This window comes from Poromitra crassiceps (genome assembly GCF_964638095.1).
Source record: "Poromitra crassiceps genome assembly, chromosome: 4".
NCBI classification, from domain to species: domain Eukaryota; kingdom Metazoa; phylum Chordata; class Actinopteri; order Beryciformes; family Melamphaidae; genus Poromitra; species Poromitra crassiceps.
The window spans coordinates 5,750,028-5,766,209 of NC_139626.1; the positions used below are offsets into that span (position 1 = coordinate 5,750,028).

Here is a 16,182-nt window from a genome sequence, read left to right on the forward strand (position 1 = left end):
CGTCCCTGTGTCGATGTGTCAGAGCGTCCCTGTGTCGATGTATCAGAGCGTCCCTGTGTCGATGTGTCAGAGCGTCCCTGTGTCGATGTGTCAGAGCGTCCCTGTGTCGATGTGTCAGAGCGTCCCTGTGTCGATGTGTCAGAGCGTCCCTGTGTCGATGTGTCAGAGCGTCCCTGTGTCGATGTGTCAGAGCGTCCCTGTGTCGATGTGTCAGAGCGTCCCTGTGTCGATGTGTCAGAGCGTCCCTGTGTCGATGTGTCAGAGCGTCCCTGTGTCGATGTGTCAGAGCGTCCCTGTGTCGATGTGTCAGAGCGTCCCTGTGTCGATGTGTCAGAGCGTCCCTGTGTCGATGTGTCAGAGCGTCCCTGTGTCGATGTGTCAGAGCGTCCCTGTGTCGATGTGTCAGAGCGTCCCTGTGTCGATGTGTCAGAGCGTCCCTGTGTCGATGTGTCAGAGCGTCCCTGTGTCGATGTGTCAGAGCGTCACTGTGTCGATGTGTCAGAGCGTCCCTGTGTCGATGTGTCAGAGCGTCCCTGTGTCGATGTGTCAGAGCGTCCCTGTGTCGATGTGTCAGAGCGTCCCTGTGTCGATGTATCAGAGCGTCCCTGTGTCGATGTGTCAGAGCGTCCCTGTGTCGATGTATCAGAGCGTCCCTGTGTCGATGTGTCAGAGCGTCCCTGTGTCGATGTGTCAGAGCGTCACTGTGTCGATGTGTCAGAGCGTCCCTGTGTCGATGTGTCAGAGCGTCCCTGTGTCGATGTGTCAGAGCGTCCCTGTGTCGATGTGTCAGAGCGTCCCTGTGTCGATGTGTCAGAGCGTCCCTGCGATCGACCGCACTCACATTTCCCTTCCCTTCCTTTCGATTCTCTATCCATTTTCACGATTTTATAATTGACACAATCACGGTGTAATGAGACAGTAACAAAATGACTGCAAAATGAAATGATATATTGGGCCTAATGTTTCTCTATCTGTTGGCAGTGGTTTATTCTTCTCAAGCTGTAACCAAATCCACAAAGCATTAAGTGACTGCTGCTAATCATGCTAATCATTCTGCTGCCATGCTTGTTTTGCCAGCAACTCATGGATGATTCAAGATAAATTAAATTGTGGCTCATCAACCTGACGATAACTGCTGTGTGTGAGGTACACTACAGGTCCTGCCAATACTATTACTACAACTACTACTAATAGTCTAGGGAATCTGTGAGAAAAAATGACCCAACCTTAAACAAATTGCAACATAAATTATTTGTGTTGTATTCAGCTCTTGAAACCTTCCAATTTAACATACTGAAAATCCCAGAAAATCCCAGTAGTGGAACATTCTCAAAATTGGCATTGTCTCCACAAAGGAGGTGATGTTTTCGGTGCTGTTTGTCTGACCGTTTGTCTGTTAGCAGGAGGATTACGGCAAAACTACTGGGCCGATTTTCATGAAACTTGGTGGAAGGGTGTAGCATGTGCCAAGGAAGAACCCATTACATTTTGGAGCGGATCTGATCCGGGTCGGCTCAATGGAGGGGGCGGGGCTAGGGAAAAGAGTCCGTTGCTAGGGATAGGAAGGTCGTAGAGAGTCTGGATTCGAGAGGTGGGTAGGGGGCATGGACAGGTGTATCGGGGGGGAGTGTATGTGGGAGGTGGGAGGGGGTGTGGTCAGGAAAGGGGTGGGGCTAGGGAAAAGCTCTACCAAACATACTGTAACATAACAAAACAAAACATAAAAAATGTAAGTGTGGCTAATATGTTCTAATAGTTAGTGGAAAAGGGTGAGTTTTCCTGCACATCTTGTTCCCTCAGACAGCCATCGCAAACCATAACTTCATAGTCATGTCATTCACGAGTCTCGCATTGGAGGCAATTTGATTTCGGCAAGGCACAGCGCAAGTTGTAGCTCAAACATGCAGACGAGTGGACAGGTAGGCTAAGTCTCCATATCCGAAGGTTATGGGTAAGTTGACCGCCATTTATTGTCTGTTACCAATGACAGTCATTGTCTGTTACCATTCAAAGTAGGCTAGCTTATTAAGCACTTACTAGTTAGCTATAATAGGTATAGCTTAATAATAGCTTATTAAGATACTTGTACTATCTGTTATTCATTTTCTTTGTGCAAATAAACAATGAACAAACATAAATAAACAATAAACACTTACTCTGGAGATGATGTAGCCTACCACTTGTGCTCTTCTCCCTACTTATACTCCAACCACTTATAAAGCCACAGCCAGGCGGTAACGCAACATAAAGGATGCCAACTGCCATAAAACACCACAGAAGGATTTATTACATCACTGATGACATCACAATTGCTCGAGTGACATCACTGATGACATCACAATTGTTCAAGTGACATCACTGATGACATCACAATTGCTCGAGTGACATCACTGATGACATCACAATTGCTCAAGTGACATCACTGATGACATCACAATTGCTCAAGTGACATCACTGATGACATCACAATTGCTCAAGTGACATCACTGATGACATCACAATTGCTCGAGTGACATCACTGATGACATCACAATTGCTCAAGTGACATCACTGATGACATCACTGATACATGACAATCGTGACATCACAATCGTGGCACACACACCGCCCGCCCACTTATTGGACCATAACATCAGAACCATTGATGGCCACAACACATTCCATGTTATGGGCATTATAGCTGGAGTTACACCAGAGAGCCAAACCAGTACCTCTAATAGCTGTGACATCATAGCAGCAGTTGGACACATCAATATCCGAAATCAGAGACCCCCTGGCCTTTCATCCATGTCCTATGGGAGGATTGAGAATGCCACAGGTGTGTGATTCTCATGAACATGGTACAACTCATAGCAAAACTCAAAGATATCAAGTAGGATCTAATTTCACCATTCAAATTGAAATTATAATCCACTAGGCATCTTGCACCCTACGCGAGTTCGCCTGCCTTGCAGCTCGCTGAGCTAGCCCTGCAGCTCGCATAAGCAGCTGCTTCGCATTGGAGGCAATTTGATTTTGGCAAGGCACAGCGCAAGTTGTAGCTCAAACATGCAGACGCGTGGACAGGTAGGCTAAGTATTCTCCATATCCGAAGGTTATGGATAAGTTGACCGCCATTTATCGTCTGTTACCAATGACAGTCTTTGTGTGTTACCATTCAAAGTAGGCTAGCTTAATAAGCACTTACTAGTTAGCTAATAGCTTACTAATAGGTATAGCTTAATAATAGCTAATTAAGATACTTTCTAAGGTACTATCTGTTGTTATTCATTTTCTTTGTGCAAATAAACAATAAACAAACATAAATAAACAATTATAGCTGCTGCGCAGCAATGGGTCGTGGCCGGGCAAGTCTCAAGGCTTTGAGCTAGAGTCCCCAAGTCAAGGCTGAAGTCTTTTAGCTATACTCCAAGTCAAGTCTCACGTCTTTGGTCACAAGTCCAAGTCAAGTCTCAAGTCTCTTATGGATGAGCGTTCTATCATCTGCTTCTGCTGCATGCCATCCAGTCTGCTTAGAACATTGCATAGCTAAAACTAAGGGATTCAAAGCAGGTTCAGGTTTCTTTGCAGCATGTAGCTTTTTCATCATCTGATTCCGTTTTTTGTTGCGAGGCATCTCACAACAATACAAGTAGGAATCAGTATATTCACAAACAAAAGTAGTAGTTACTTGCCTGTTGCCTCACTGTTGTAGCGTGGATGAGGTACTGGTGGAGTTGATGTTAGATGGAGAGGGAGGCTGAGTGATTAATAGCCACCTGGGGAGTTTGTATCTCTTCGGTCCTACGCTGCAGGTCTGTGAGGTCACACAACTGATATACCAGCAGGAGCTGCTTTTTCGTCTTATGGACAGACTGGATGCTTTCTGGTGGTGTTTTATGGGACTGGATGCTTGCGTGTAAAAAGACACACTGCTTCCACTTATATAGGGTGAGCCAGGAAGGATTTATGACATCACTGATGACATCACAATTGCTCGAGTGACATCACTGATGGCATCACAATTGCTCGAGATGATGTCATCATGTGGGACGGACAGACAAACAGACAAACAAACAGAGCCCTAGCTCCCTTAGATCAGTGGTTCTCAAATGGGGGTCCGCGGACCCCCAGGGGTCCGTGGCACTTTGCCAGGGGGTCCGCGAAAAGTTTTCAGGTAAATTTTTTTTTTTTTTTTTTTTTTTTTTTTTTTTTTAATTAAAAAAGAAAATGCTACATGTTACTTATTCCTTCTCAAACTACTTCCTACATGGTGCTAGTCTATCAAAATATCTTGGCTGTCATTGATTGTGTTGCATAGTGGTTTTCTGTACTGTTGACAAATTGTGATATTGTAAATCGCTTTGGACAAAACAAAAGCGTCTGCTAAATGACGTAATGTAAATGTAATGTACCGTAAATTCCGGACTATAAGCCGCGGCTTTTTTCCCGTTTTTTGGCCCCTGCGGCTTATGTAACGGTGCGTCTTATCTATGGATTTTTTCAGAAAAAAAAAAAAAAATACAAATAAAATCTCTCTTTTTTAGCACTCTTTCTAACTATAAATCCACTTCTGTTTTAATTTCCTCTCTTGCCCTCTTTTCACCACACCGCGGACACTGTGTGCACTGTAAAAATAAACAACGGTGGTGTTGTGTTATGTTGTTTTGTTGAAATGTTACGGTAATACGGTAAATGGGAGCTTCCTCAAACAGCCATCTCTTTCCCGACAATCCCCTCTGTGCGTGACCACTTACATATGGTAATTACGGTAAGCAAACGGCCACTCGACCAACAACTCCCTCCCCCGACTACCAGGAGAAAATCACAAACTTCGGCGAATTCACACAAAGGAAGATCAAGGAATATTCACAACAAGACGAGCAGTAGAAGCAACACTCTCACTTACCATGGGGAAGGTACGCAGAAATTCACACGACGCAGCTTTCAAGTTGAAAGCAGTCAATCTCGCATTAAAAGAGGGAAACAGAGCAGCCGCGCGTAACCTGGGCATCGATGAGTCAATGGTGAGGCGTTGGACGGTGCAGCAGGAGGAACTGTCTCAGTGTCTCAGTCCGGGCGAGAACTACTGAACAACTCCCTCCCGACTACCAGGAGAAAATCACAAACTTCGGCGAATTCACACAAAGGAAGATCACGGAATATTATAGGAGTGTGAAAACATCCACAATCACCAACGGGTTCCAAAACGCTGGACTGCTGCGGGATGAAGAGGATGACGCCGCCACAGCTGGCGCTGAGGGCCGTCAGAGGCTTCAGAGGCTGTTCGATGCCGACAGTGATGAAGAGGAGTTCGTTGGTTTTGAGTGACAATGAAGGAGAGAGGAGAGTGGTTGACGAAGCCACCCTGAACCTGTTCGTTTCCGACACTGAAGATGAGGACTTTGGTGGTTTCAGTACGCAGGAAGAAGAGGAAGACGAGGATTAGTGACTTGACTTCTCTGGTTACAGGTTTGCTGCACATATAGCCTATTGTTGTGTGATTTTGTCTGGGGATTAGTGACCTGACTTTTGTTTTGTTTTGTTGAAATGTTAATAAATGGGAGCTTCCCCAAACAGCCATCTCTTTCCCGACATTCCTCTCTGTGCACGAACCCTTTCATATGGTAATTAAACATCAAAACACCTGCGGCTTATAGACCGGTGCGGCTTATAGAAGAAAAAAATAGTCAATTTTGGTCCCGCGGCTTATAGACCGGTGCGTCTTATAGTCCGGAATTTACGGTAATAAAAAAAAAAAAAAAAAAAAAAAAAAATGCAAAATCTTCATAGTTCAACGAAAATAGTTTATGCTTTAAATCTAAAATGGTTCATGGATTACATTCTAATAACAAACCTATCAAATTAAAAGTCAAGCACGTTACCGTGGAAACAATTAAGCTTAGCCCAAAATCACAAATCAGAATGAGGGGGTCCCCGGTATATTTTCTATCTTGTAAGGGGTCTTTGGCTGAAAAACATTTGAGAACCTCTGCCTTAGATAGATAGATGTGCTCATTTTTTATGTATTTCCAGACACTTTTAGAGACACTGTGAGGGAATAAATTCATTACCGTAACACATTTTTAATTGGAAATATGAAACAACAAACTTTTTTTTTCAATGGCAAGCACTTCAATATGCTCAAGGGTAATGGGTATCACCCAAAATGTGTATGATTAACAAATACGAAGTTGTAGCTAACATTGTGAGAAATGACATGTTGTATTACGACTACATACTTACATGAGAAAATAAAAATCTGTTCTACTTAGAGACTCAACAACCATTTCTGTGGATTCCTTGCCCCCAAAAATGTGGAAATAGACACCAAATTTGTAATTCTAGGTCTAGTTGGAGTCAAGATATGGCCAAAATTTTAATAATGGCAGCCATTTTGAGAAAATGTAATTTTAACATATTCCCACTAATGGGATTTTCTGGGATTTTTAATATAGTGTTTCGGGCATCAATATAAACATAAAAATGTGAAAATAAATTCTGTTGCAATTAGTTTAAGGTCAAACCTTATTTTCCCTAGACTATAATACTACTAGTATTAGTGATCAAAAGAAAATTAAGAACAATATCTTCTTTAATTTGACATGTTCATTTTCCTGCAGGCTCTCCGAGCGTTACCAAGAACATGCAGTTTCTGTGTCTTTAAAGTCGAGCTGAACCCAAGAATGACTTTTCTTTTCTTTTAGTTCAAATACCTGGGTATGCAGTGCACCTATTTAATAATGTATGCAAAACAAATCACAACAATCTAATTTCTTTAGTTTTTCACACTTTTTCACATCAAAAGTTCGTTTTTCAAGATTTCATTGATAACAGTAATTTACAGTTTGCTGACGTCACCTAGTACTATCAAATTTCTACCCCATTTCAACCAATCATGTCACAACATGCAGCTGTCAATCAAATCTTCATTTCAGGATAATTTTCTCTTCCAAATGAAGGGGAAAATGGTATCTATATTGACTATATATTAGGGATGGGCATTTCTAGCAAAAACACTATTCGAAATTCGCTGGCCAAAGTCGACTTTTAATCGAAATTTGAAAAAAAATATATATACTGTATATAAAAAAATAAAATAAAAAAATAAAAATCTGAGTGAAATGTTGCATTGTCTCCCCTGATTCTAAGTCTAAGGCTTTATTAATTAATAGAAAAAGCTTCTGCTGTGGATTTTTAGCTCAAACAAGCATTGCACCACTGAAGTAAAGAACATGTTACATGACATTGACATTTTCGAAAATAAAAAACAGTTTTGACAATCATGAGTGGTTCATTAAATATTTAGTAGGCTGAGGTCTGAGTGCCAAAGGGGTGCCAAAGTCACCCCCTCTCCCTCTTCATGGGATTTCATCCGCCATTGATTTTTCCATAAACCTTGCTTAAAATGCTTATAAAAATTGTTTTACTTGCTCAAACCAAGTGATTCGACTATACTTAGAATCAGGGGAGACAATGCAACATTTCACTCACACAATTTTTTTTTTTTTTTTTAACTTTTTTTCTTTTCGAATTTCGACTTTCAATAATAAAAGTCGACCTTGATAATAACAACGATTATTCGAAAATTCGAAATTCGATGCCCATCCCTACTATATATATCATCTAGGAATAGTGTTTATCACAATCAATCAGCATCCAGCCCAGTCAGCCCTGCTGATCCAAAGGATTGGCAGTGGTTCAAGAGCAGCACCGGTGGTGCTGGTGTATAAGGTCACATAACTCATTCACGCCCACTTTAATGGAGAACCTCTCCATTAATTTATGCTTGGACACATTATGTAATGCCTACTAGTCAAGTATCACTGTTATGACAGTGAGAGGTGGCTGGTGGTGTGGGTGTAAATTAAAAAATAATAATAATGATTGATTATTCTTGGGGTTATTTGTAAAAATTCACTCCCATCTCCCACGGGCAGCAAAACAAAACAGAACGTCCCGCCCACTAATCTATTACCGGCATAGATAGACTAAAGTCTACAGCTCAATTGTTAAGGAATGAAAAGGTGACTGTGAAAGTAGCAGGATAATCTTCTTGGCATCAGTTCATCTGGCTCAGAACTGATAGCACTACGATATAGGCTAATAAAAAGCTAATTTGGGGTGAAAAGTGCATACAAATACAGTATAATAAATTCACAGTCATTCTCTCATTCATTGTCTATGTAGTGATTCCTGACCTTTTTCATATCAAGGACCCCTAATTTTACTGTTAGATATCATTTTGTCCAAAATCCCATGACTGTATCTGTATTGTAGGTAGAGAGATAACAGTGAAACTATGATCAACCTATTAATTGCTCTACATCCTCTAATTGTGTTAACTTCTTGTAAACAAAATCATGTTGAAGTTGAACAATTCATCAATTTGCTGAGTGGGGACCCCATGCGACCCCCTTAAGGGCCACTGGTGCTGCCCGGACCGGACCACACATTGACAACCACTGCTCTATGGCGTATGTCTCTAGGCCAAGCATCCATATGATATCACAGGCTCAAGTCTTAGATTTTATTTTTATTTTTTAATCTTTGGGTTCAATATGTTCACATTCATATGGCAGTGATTGGACTTTCCTGCGGCATTTATAAATGATAAAAAAAAAACAAGCATGGATTTAATAGCTGCGACCGCATGTGCAAATTTCCGCAATGCAGAATGACCCATCCTACTCCTCTAGCACCCCCCACTTTTAGCCAATTGGCATGAACGCAAACACACACACCGTCACACACACACACACACACACACACACACTTAAGCGCCATGCCCGACCACCATGCCAACATTTCAGCCCTCTGCTCCTGTCATCCTGCATTTCGAAATTTGTGCCCTCCACAGCCCCCCCTTTTAGCCGAGTGGCATGAACACAAACACGCACACACGCACGCACGCACGCACGCACGCACGCACGCACACACACACACACGCACGCACGCACGCACGCACGCACGCACACACACACACACACACACACGCACACACACCTGACAGACATATACCAAATTTCAGCCTCCCAGGGTGAAAAATGTGCCTGCTATAGGGGTGGTGAACGTTTTGTCGACCGACCGACCGACCGACCAACCAATCAACCAATCAACCAAACAGAGTGACTTATAGAGCTGCTGGTCGCTGCGAAAAACCGTACTGTGTTCTTGCACTGGTACAAAGATGCAGGGATATAATAACACACACATACCCGGAGGTCTCCATTAGCCAGGTGTGGGTTGTGGTGTCCAGGATAGGTGCCGTAGATGGGCTCCTTGCAGTAGATCTTGATCACGCAGCGGTCCTGAACATCCCGCGGGTCCTCCAGCTCATAGAAGACGTTACGCGTCTCATCTTTGATCAGCAGAGCTGTGCTGGGACACCTGAATAGTCATTCACACACAAAAATAAGAATAAAACACTGATCGATTGTCTATGCAAAGATTGCTTCAACACCTATTACCCTCTGATAGCGAGTGATGTTCATTTGCAGGTATATTGGACGATCTTTAATTGCATGAGGTGCCTAGGCAACTTCAACTCATTCAGAATGCTGCTGCTAGAGTTCTAACGAAGACTAAGAAAGCTGATCATATCACTCCAGTTCTTAAAGGCCGGCTTTACCGTGGGGAATATGAATATATATTAATTCTTAAAAAATCTTAAATTTCGAATCCGTTGAAATTTTTGAAATTGCTTGTTCACAGCCAGAGAAAAAAAAAAAAAAAAAAAAAAAAAAAAAAAAATTGGGCCAGGTGACGCGTTTCGCGTCATCTGGGCCAAGTCCGCCTTGCAATTTGGAGGCATTTTTTTTTATTTTTTTTCTCTGGCTGTGAACAAGCAATTTCAAAAATTTCAACGGATTCGAAATTTAAGATTTTTTAAGAATTAATATATATTCATATTCCCCACGGTAAAGCCGGCCTTTAAGTCCTTACACTGGTTGCCAGTGTGTCAGAGAATAGATTTTAAAATACTGTTATTAGTCTATAAATCACTTAACACATTGAGTGCCAAGGACGTCTGTGGACGTCCTAAAAAAAAGTAACGAGGAGTGCCAAGGACGTCTGTGGACGTCCTAAAATCATAATTCATATTATTCCATAATTCTGCTGTTTAAGGTCGTACCTAGCCAGTGAGCATGAATCCCTTCAAGGGATCACACGGCGCCACCTTAAACATCGTCACAGGAGCTGCTCCACCCACCTCAGATCCTTTACTTTGTACAGGAGACAGCGGAGAAAGCCGTGATCAAAGTGGAAACCGATGCATGCTTTCTGCCAGAGCCGTATATATTGCTCTGTCTACAGAGAGTGGGCTCGGCTGCATCCGCGCTCACAACTGAGCTCTTATGCTTCTATCTATCTCCACACGATTTCCTAGAAAGCCAGCATCCGAAGCCGAACGGCCAAGCCTTTTCGTTCAGTCGCGTTTGCCAGCGCGCATCATTTCCTTGATGGGCGCTGGGATCTGTCCGGGGCAAAAACGGAGTCGAGAAAACAAACTCTGTGCGTGTGGGGAGGAGCCCGCAGCTCAGAGGTGGAGAGGGGGGGGGGGGGGGGGGGGTGCAGGCTGCACAGAAACCACACCACACGCCACCACATCAGAAAACACCAGCCAGAGTCAGTGAATGTGCTCGAAATTAGAGTGCAAAAGGTATTCATAAAAGGGACTATATCTTGGAAAGTAAAAAAAAACGACAGAAAACCCTTGAAAGTGCACTTTTTTGAGAGGCTGTCATTTCATAATGGAACTGTCTAGAAACAAAATTTCTTCTTTGGAAGAAGCAGGAGTGTTCAATGTTTCATTAAAGTCCAGCCCCGTTAATATAGCCATAATAGAAAAAATTCTATAGCTGTTTTCAACTGAATGGAAGTGAATCTGGCACAGGCTCCAGACAATTTTACTGAAGCGCTGTGGCACTCAATGTGTTAATGGCCTAGGCCCAAAATACATAGCTGAATTGCTCCCACGCTACGAACCGTCTAGAACTCTTAGGTCAACAGGGTCCAGCTTATTAACTGTCCCTAGGATCAAATCAAATCACGGGAAGGCTGCATTTACCCACTATGCTTCTGCTAGCTGGAACAAATTGCCTGAAGACCTCAGATCTGCCCCAACCTTACTTACTTTTAAAAATAGACTAAAGACTTTATGTTTACCGTCGCTTTTAACTGCTGACAGCTACTATGCAAACCCAATGAGTCCTCTATAAGTTTTAGCTCTTTCTGCAACTGCCGCGCCTGTTGCTTATTGCACTTTTTATACTCTTTTTTTTTTAAGTTTTGTTGTGATGCTTTTAAATGTCCATTTTATTTCTTCTTTTCGTTTATTTTCCTGTGTGCTTAATGAAGTTGCTTAATGCACTTTTTATACTCTTTTTTTTAAGTTTTGTTGTGATGCTTTTAAATGTCCGTTTTACTCTCTTCTTTTCTTTTCTTTTCCTGTCAACCATTTTATGTGAAGCACTTTGAATTGCCTCTGTGTATGAAATGTGCTATACAAATAAACTTGACTTGACTTGACTTGACTTATAATGGGAGGATCAACCGGACGTAGACTGTTATTGAGCTCTTAATATTCAGTGAATTAATATACTGCCAGCCTCACCACCACTTCTATGGTTGTGAAGACCCGATAGCATAGTGAACAAAATCAGATTTTTTACATCCGGACCTGTCGCTTTCTGTCATATCCTGGTGATTGAATGATAAAACTTTGAAATGCATTCAAATGAAAAGTGTAACTGTAGTCTTTAAAAACTATCTAAACACATGGAATGCACATTTCTATAGTGTCTAGGGCTGGGCAATATAACCGATAGGGCAATATATCGCGATATTTTATTTCCCGATACTGTATCGATACTTGGACGCCATGTATCGCAATATTTTTGCAGGCCATGCCATGCCAGGCCTCTGCATCTGGTGATTCCCACCCCTAATCGATACTGTATCGATATTTCCCATATCGATGCGTTCAGTAACACACTCAACACTCAGTAGCTTTGACTAAATTTGTCCACTAACTTATCAGTATAAAGTGATGTACATATTATTACACTACCTGGGTGGTACACAGTGTGTTGTATCTTTAGCTCTATTATTTAATTTTGATTCAATTCTGTAGAATATCGCAATATATCGCAATATGTATCGCATCGCAATATATCGTGATACAATCGTATCGTGACCCAAGTATCGTGATACGTATCGTATCGTGAGATCCTTGCCAATACCCAGCCCTAACAGTGTCTATAGTCCACTCCTTATATCACATTTGAGAATGATGCATACGTCTTCAAGTGCAGTTATAGCCTTTGACAGAAAACAGTACATGCACAAGAGTCATTGAGCAGCACATGGATGTACCTGAGCATGGCCATGGTGAGCCTCTGAGGGAACATGTGGACTATGAGGGCCCTCAGAGTCTCCAGGCTGGTCAGCTCATGGGTCAGGTGCACCCTCCGTGTCTCCTCCCCGAGCTGGAGGAACAAGATGCCTGGATTTATGGATGGGGAGGAGGGAAGGAGATCCAAGATGGTTCGGGGGGGGGGGGGGTGGGGGGTGGGGGGGGGTTTGGTTGGGAAAAGAAGGAAGGACAGAGCGAGGAAAGGAAAAGAGGAGACAAGACTGAAAATAAGCATGGGAGGGGGACCAAAAGCAGTTGGGACCATTGTTCAAAACACACATTTGCACATAGTCGGAAACTTGGGAGGGAATGAAAGAGGGAGTGGGTGAGAGAAGCAGTCATTCCACTCAATTCACACACACACACACACACACACACACACGCACACACGCACGCACACACACACACATACACACGCAAGCACGCACACATGCACACACACGCACACGCACACGCAAGCACACACGCATGCACGCACGCACGCACACGCACGCACGCACGCACGGACGCACGCACACACACACACACACACACACACACACACACAGACACACACACACACACACACACACAGAGTATTGAGAGGATGTTCTATCCTTAATTACAATGGACTTTGCCAAATCAATTTTCAACAATTATACCACTTCAAAACAAGAAGTCATACAATTGCTGTAGCACTTTAATAAGCCGAGCATTTAGCGTTCCTCTCCATTCTGGCTAAATATCCAGGCAGTGTCACGGTGAGTAGAGGTGTGTAGAGAGGACCCAACAGCAGGAAACCCAACACTGGGTATATTTGATGAAACAACACAGGTAACATGGACAGAACACACGTGAACGAGCTGACGAGTCACCACAAAGACTGACAGGGGACCAGGAACCTAAATACACACAGGGAAGAGATGACACATGGGAGAACAGACACAGACTGGAGACTGAACAGATCTGCTGGACCCAGAGCCAAATGTGTGGAGAGGGACGAGAGACACAGGGTGGAGCGGGAGTCACAATCGTGACAGTCAGTTAGAGATAGACCCATTTCACAGCAGCAACCCTTTTGAGGTGGTATAAGCAGGAAGTAAAGCAGCAGTACGCTAATACCATTATTCATGCTTCCATTCTGTTTAGGTGTTCCAGTGCCAGGTGCCCTCATTAATGCTAATGATTACACCTACCTAGTGTCCTCTAGTCTAGAGCAGTGCTGACCAATTTGGGGCCAGCGGGCTCTGTTTGTTTTGGCCCGCCACGGATTTGGGATTTTTTTTTTTTTTTGTTTGGGAGTGCCATATAAACCCTGGGAACATTGAGTCCTGGGAACATTGCGCTGTGGGAACATTGACCTGACCCCGAACAAATGCCATAGGCCTATATGATGCCTTCATTTCTCATGCCTGGGTGCTACCAACTCACCGAAAACCACTACCTGCTACTGTACCTGGTGAAACCAAATTCAAGCAGAGAAGTGATTATAATCATTTTGTTGTGTCTCCCTCTGTTGGGTGACCATTAGGGGTGGGAATCACCAGATGCCCACGATACGATACGATACTAAAACGATACTTGATTCACGATACGATAGTATTGCAATATTGCGATATGCTAGTATTGCGATATATTGAATATTGCGATATTTCTATATATTGTCTAACACCTTTTCCTACCTTTTCCTTGACCTCACCGGAAGTAAAACATGCAGTGTTTTTTTGTTTTGTTTTGGCCCCACATGTAGGCTACATTATTAAGCTTCTCTGGACTCAATACGCCACTGCAGGCGCGGACTGCAACATCGGGCGCTTCGGGCAGATGCCCGGTGGCCTGGCATGGCCTGCAAAAAAAAAAAAAAAAAAAAAAAAAACTTTTTTTAAATATCGATACTTGCCGTCCAAATATCATGTGGATGGGGTCGCAACACCAGCAAGGATAAGTGAGTATTCTGGGTGTTCTCCAGGTCAGGTCAGGGACACGACAATAAGATCTCAGTGAGTTTAATTCGGTGTTTGCGCAGAGGGGACTTTAACTGCTACATCTTAATATTCATAACCAAATAACCTACATGAAATTTTCCATCTCTCCCTAGGTAGCTGGATACATATTGGTACAGTGAGCTCACAACGTCCAGGAAGACACTCAAGGCCACGACTGATACGCCCCCCCACACACACACACACACACACACACACACACACACACACACACACACACACACACACACACACACACACACACACAGTCTATTTTTTTCAGTGTTCAGAGAGTTTCACTCTCACACAGAGCTCGGGAAGTACAGTAGCCCGTTAAGTAACCCGGAGTGATTTATTTCCAAACGACGACAACGACAACAACAAGGAGAAGTTATCTCGTATGGACTCAGATCAGCTCCACTGTGTGAAAATGTCTTCTGCTTCAGAAGAGAAAGTCGACGGACGAGTGCACTTAGACAGAGCAGGTTGGTGACATTTCAGTGTTATTGTCACATTATGTTAATTATAGCTACATTATGTGCAACTTCATGATCAGCAGAGGTACAGAGGTTGTGGGTTTTGTTTGCGCGTGTGTGCGTGCGTGTGTGTGTGCGCGTGCGTGTGTGTGCACACGCACCTGCATCAGAGACGCACCTGCATCAGAGAGAGTTGGATGTGCCAATATCTCGTTGGAAAAGATGGAGCTTCCTTCAAAAAGCTGCTCCGCATCTAGGATTTGATAATGCAGACAGTTGATTGTTGCCATTGTAGCTGAAATATCAGATCTGCATGGATGTATTTGAGTATTGTCAGCATGTCACCCATAATTTGTCTTCCTTGTGTGTGTGTGTGTGTGTGTGTGTGTGTGTGTGTGTGTGTGTGTGTGTGTGTGTGTGTGTGTGTGTGTGTGTCTGGCCTACAGACATCCAGCAGCTGTTTGCCATTAAAGAAGAGGTTCCCCCTGAGCAGGAGTGGTGCTCCAGTCTGGATCAGGAGGATCCAGAGCCCCCACACATTAAAGAGGAACAGGAAGAACTCTTGACCAGTCAGGAGGGAGAGCAGCTTCAGGAGGACCCAGAGCCCCCACACATTAAAGAGGAACAGGAGGAACTCTGCATCAGTCAGATTAAAGGGGAACAGGAGGAACTCTGGGTCAGTCAGGAGGGAGAGCAGCTTCAGGAGGACCCAGAAGCCTCACACATTAAAGAGGAACAGGAGGAACTCTTGACCAGTCAGGAGGGAGAGCAGCTTCAGGAGGACCCAGAAGCTTCACACATTAAAGAGGAACAGGAGGAACTCTGCATCAGTCAGATTAAAGGGGAACAGGAGGAACTCTGGGTCAGTCAGGAGGGAGAGCAGGTTCAGGAGTACCCAGAGCCCCCACAGTCTAAAACTAAAAGTTTTAGACTGAAAGGAGACTTTAAGACAGACATGAGAGTCCACACAGGAGAGAAGTCGTTCAGCTGCTCAGACTGTGCTAAAAGCTTTAGTCGGAAAGGAAGCTTGAAGAGACACAGGAGAGTCCACACAGGAGAGAAACCGTTCAGCTGCTCAGACTGTGCCAAAAGTTTTAGTACTAAACAAGACTTGAACAGACACAGGATAGTCCACACAGGAGAGAAACCGTTCAGCTGCTCAGACTGTGCTAAAAGCTTTCGTCGGAAAGAAAGCTTGAAGAGACACAGGATAGTCCACACAGGAGAGAAACCGTTCAGCTGCTCAGACTGTGCTAAAAGTTTTAGTTGGAAAGGACACTTGGAGAGACACAGGAGTTTCCACACAGGAAAGAAACCGTTCAGCTGCTCAGACTGTGCTAAAAGCTTT

The 16,182-nt window shown here is 43.5% G+C and overlaps 1 protein-coding gene across 1 annotated transcript in view; it reads right to left on the reverse strand.

Annotated features, from left to right (window-relative positions):
• The window catches only part of LOC310775989 (SRC kinase signaling inhibitor 1-like), a gene marked incomplete at its 3' end in the record, with an annotated part of 87,017 nt that overhangs the window by 28,350 nt on the left and 42,485 nt on the right, over positions 1-16,182 (reverse strand). Inside the window, exons 4-5 of the mRNA XM_083636120.1 lie at positions 12,358-12,487; positions 9,198-9,369 (exon numbers count right to left, since the gene is read on the reverse strand). Coding sequence (XP_083492246.1) covers positions 9,198-9,369; positions 12,358-12,487 — 302 coding nt within the window. The remainder of the gene's footprint in view (positions 1-9,197; positions 9,370-12,357; positions 12,488-16,182) is intronic.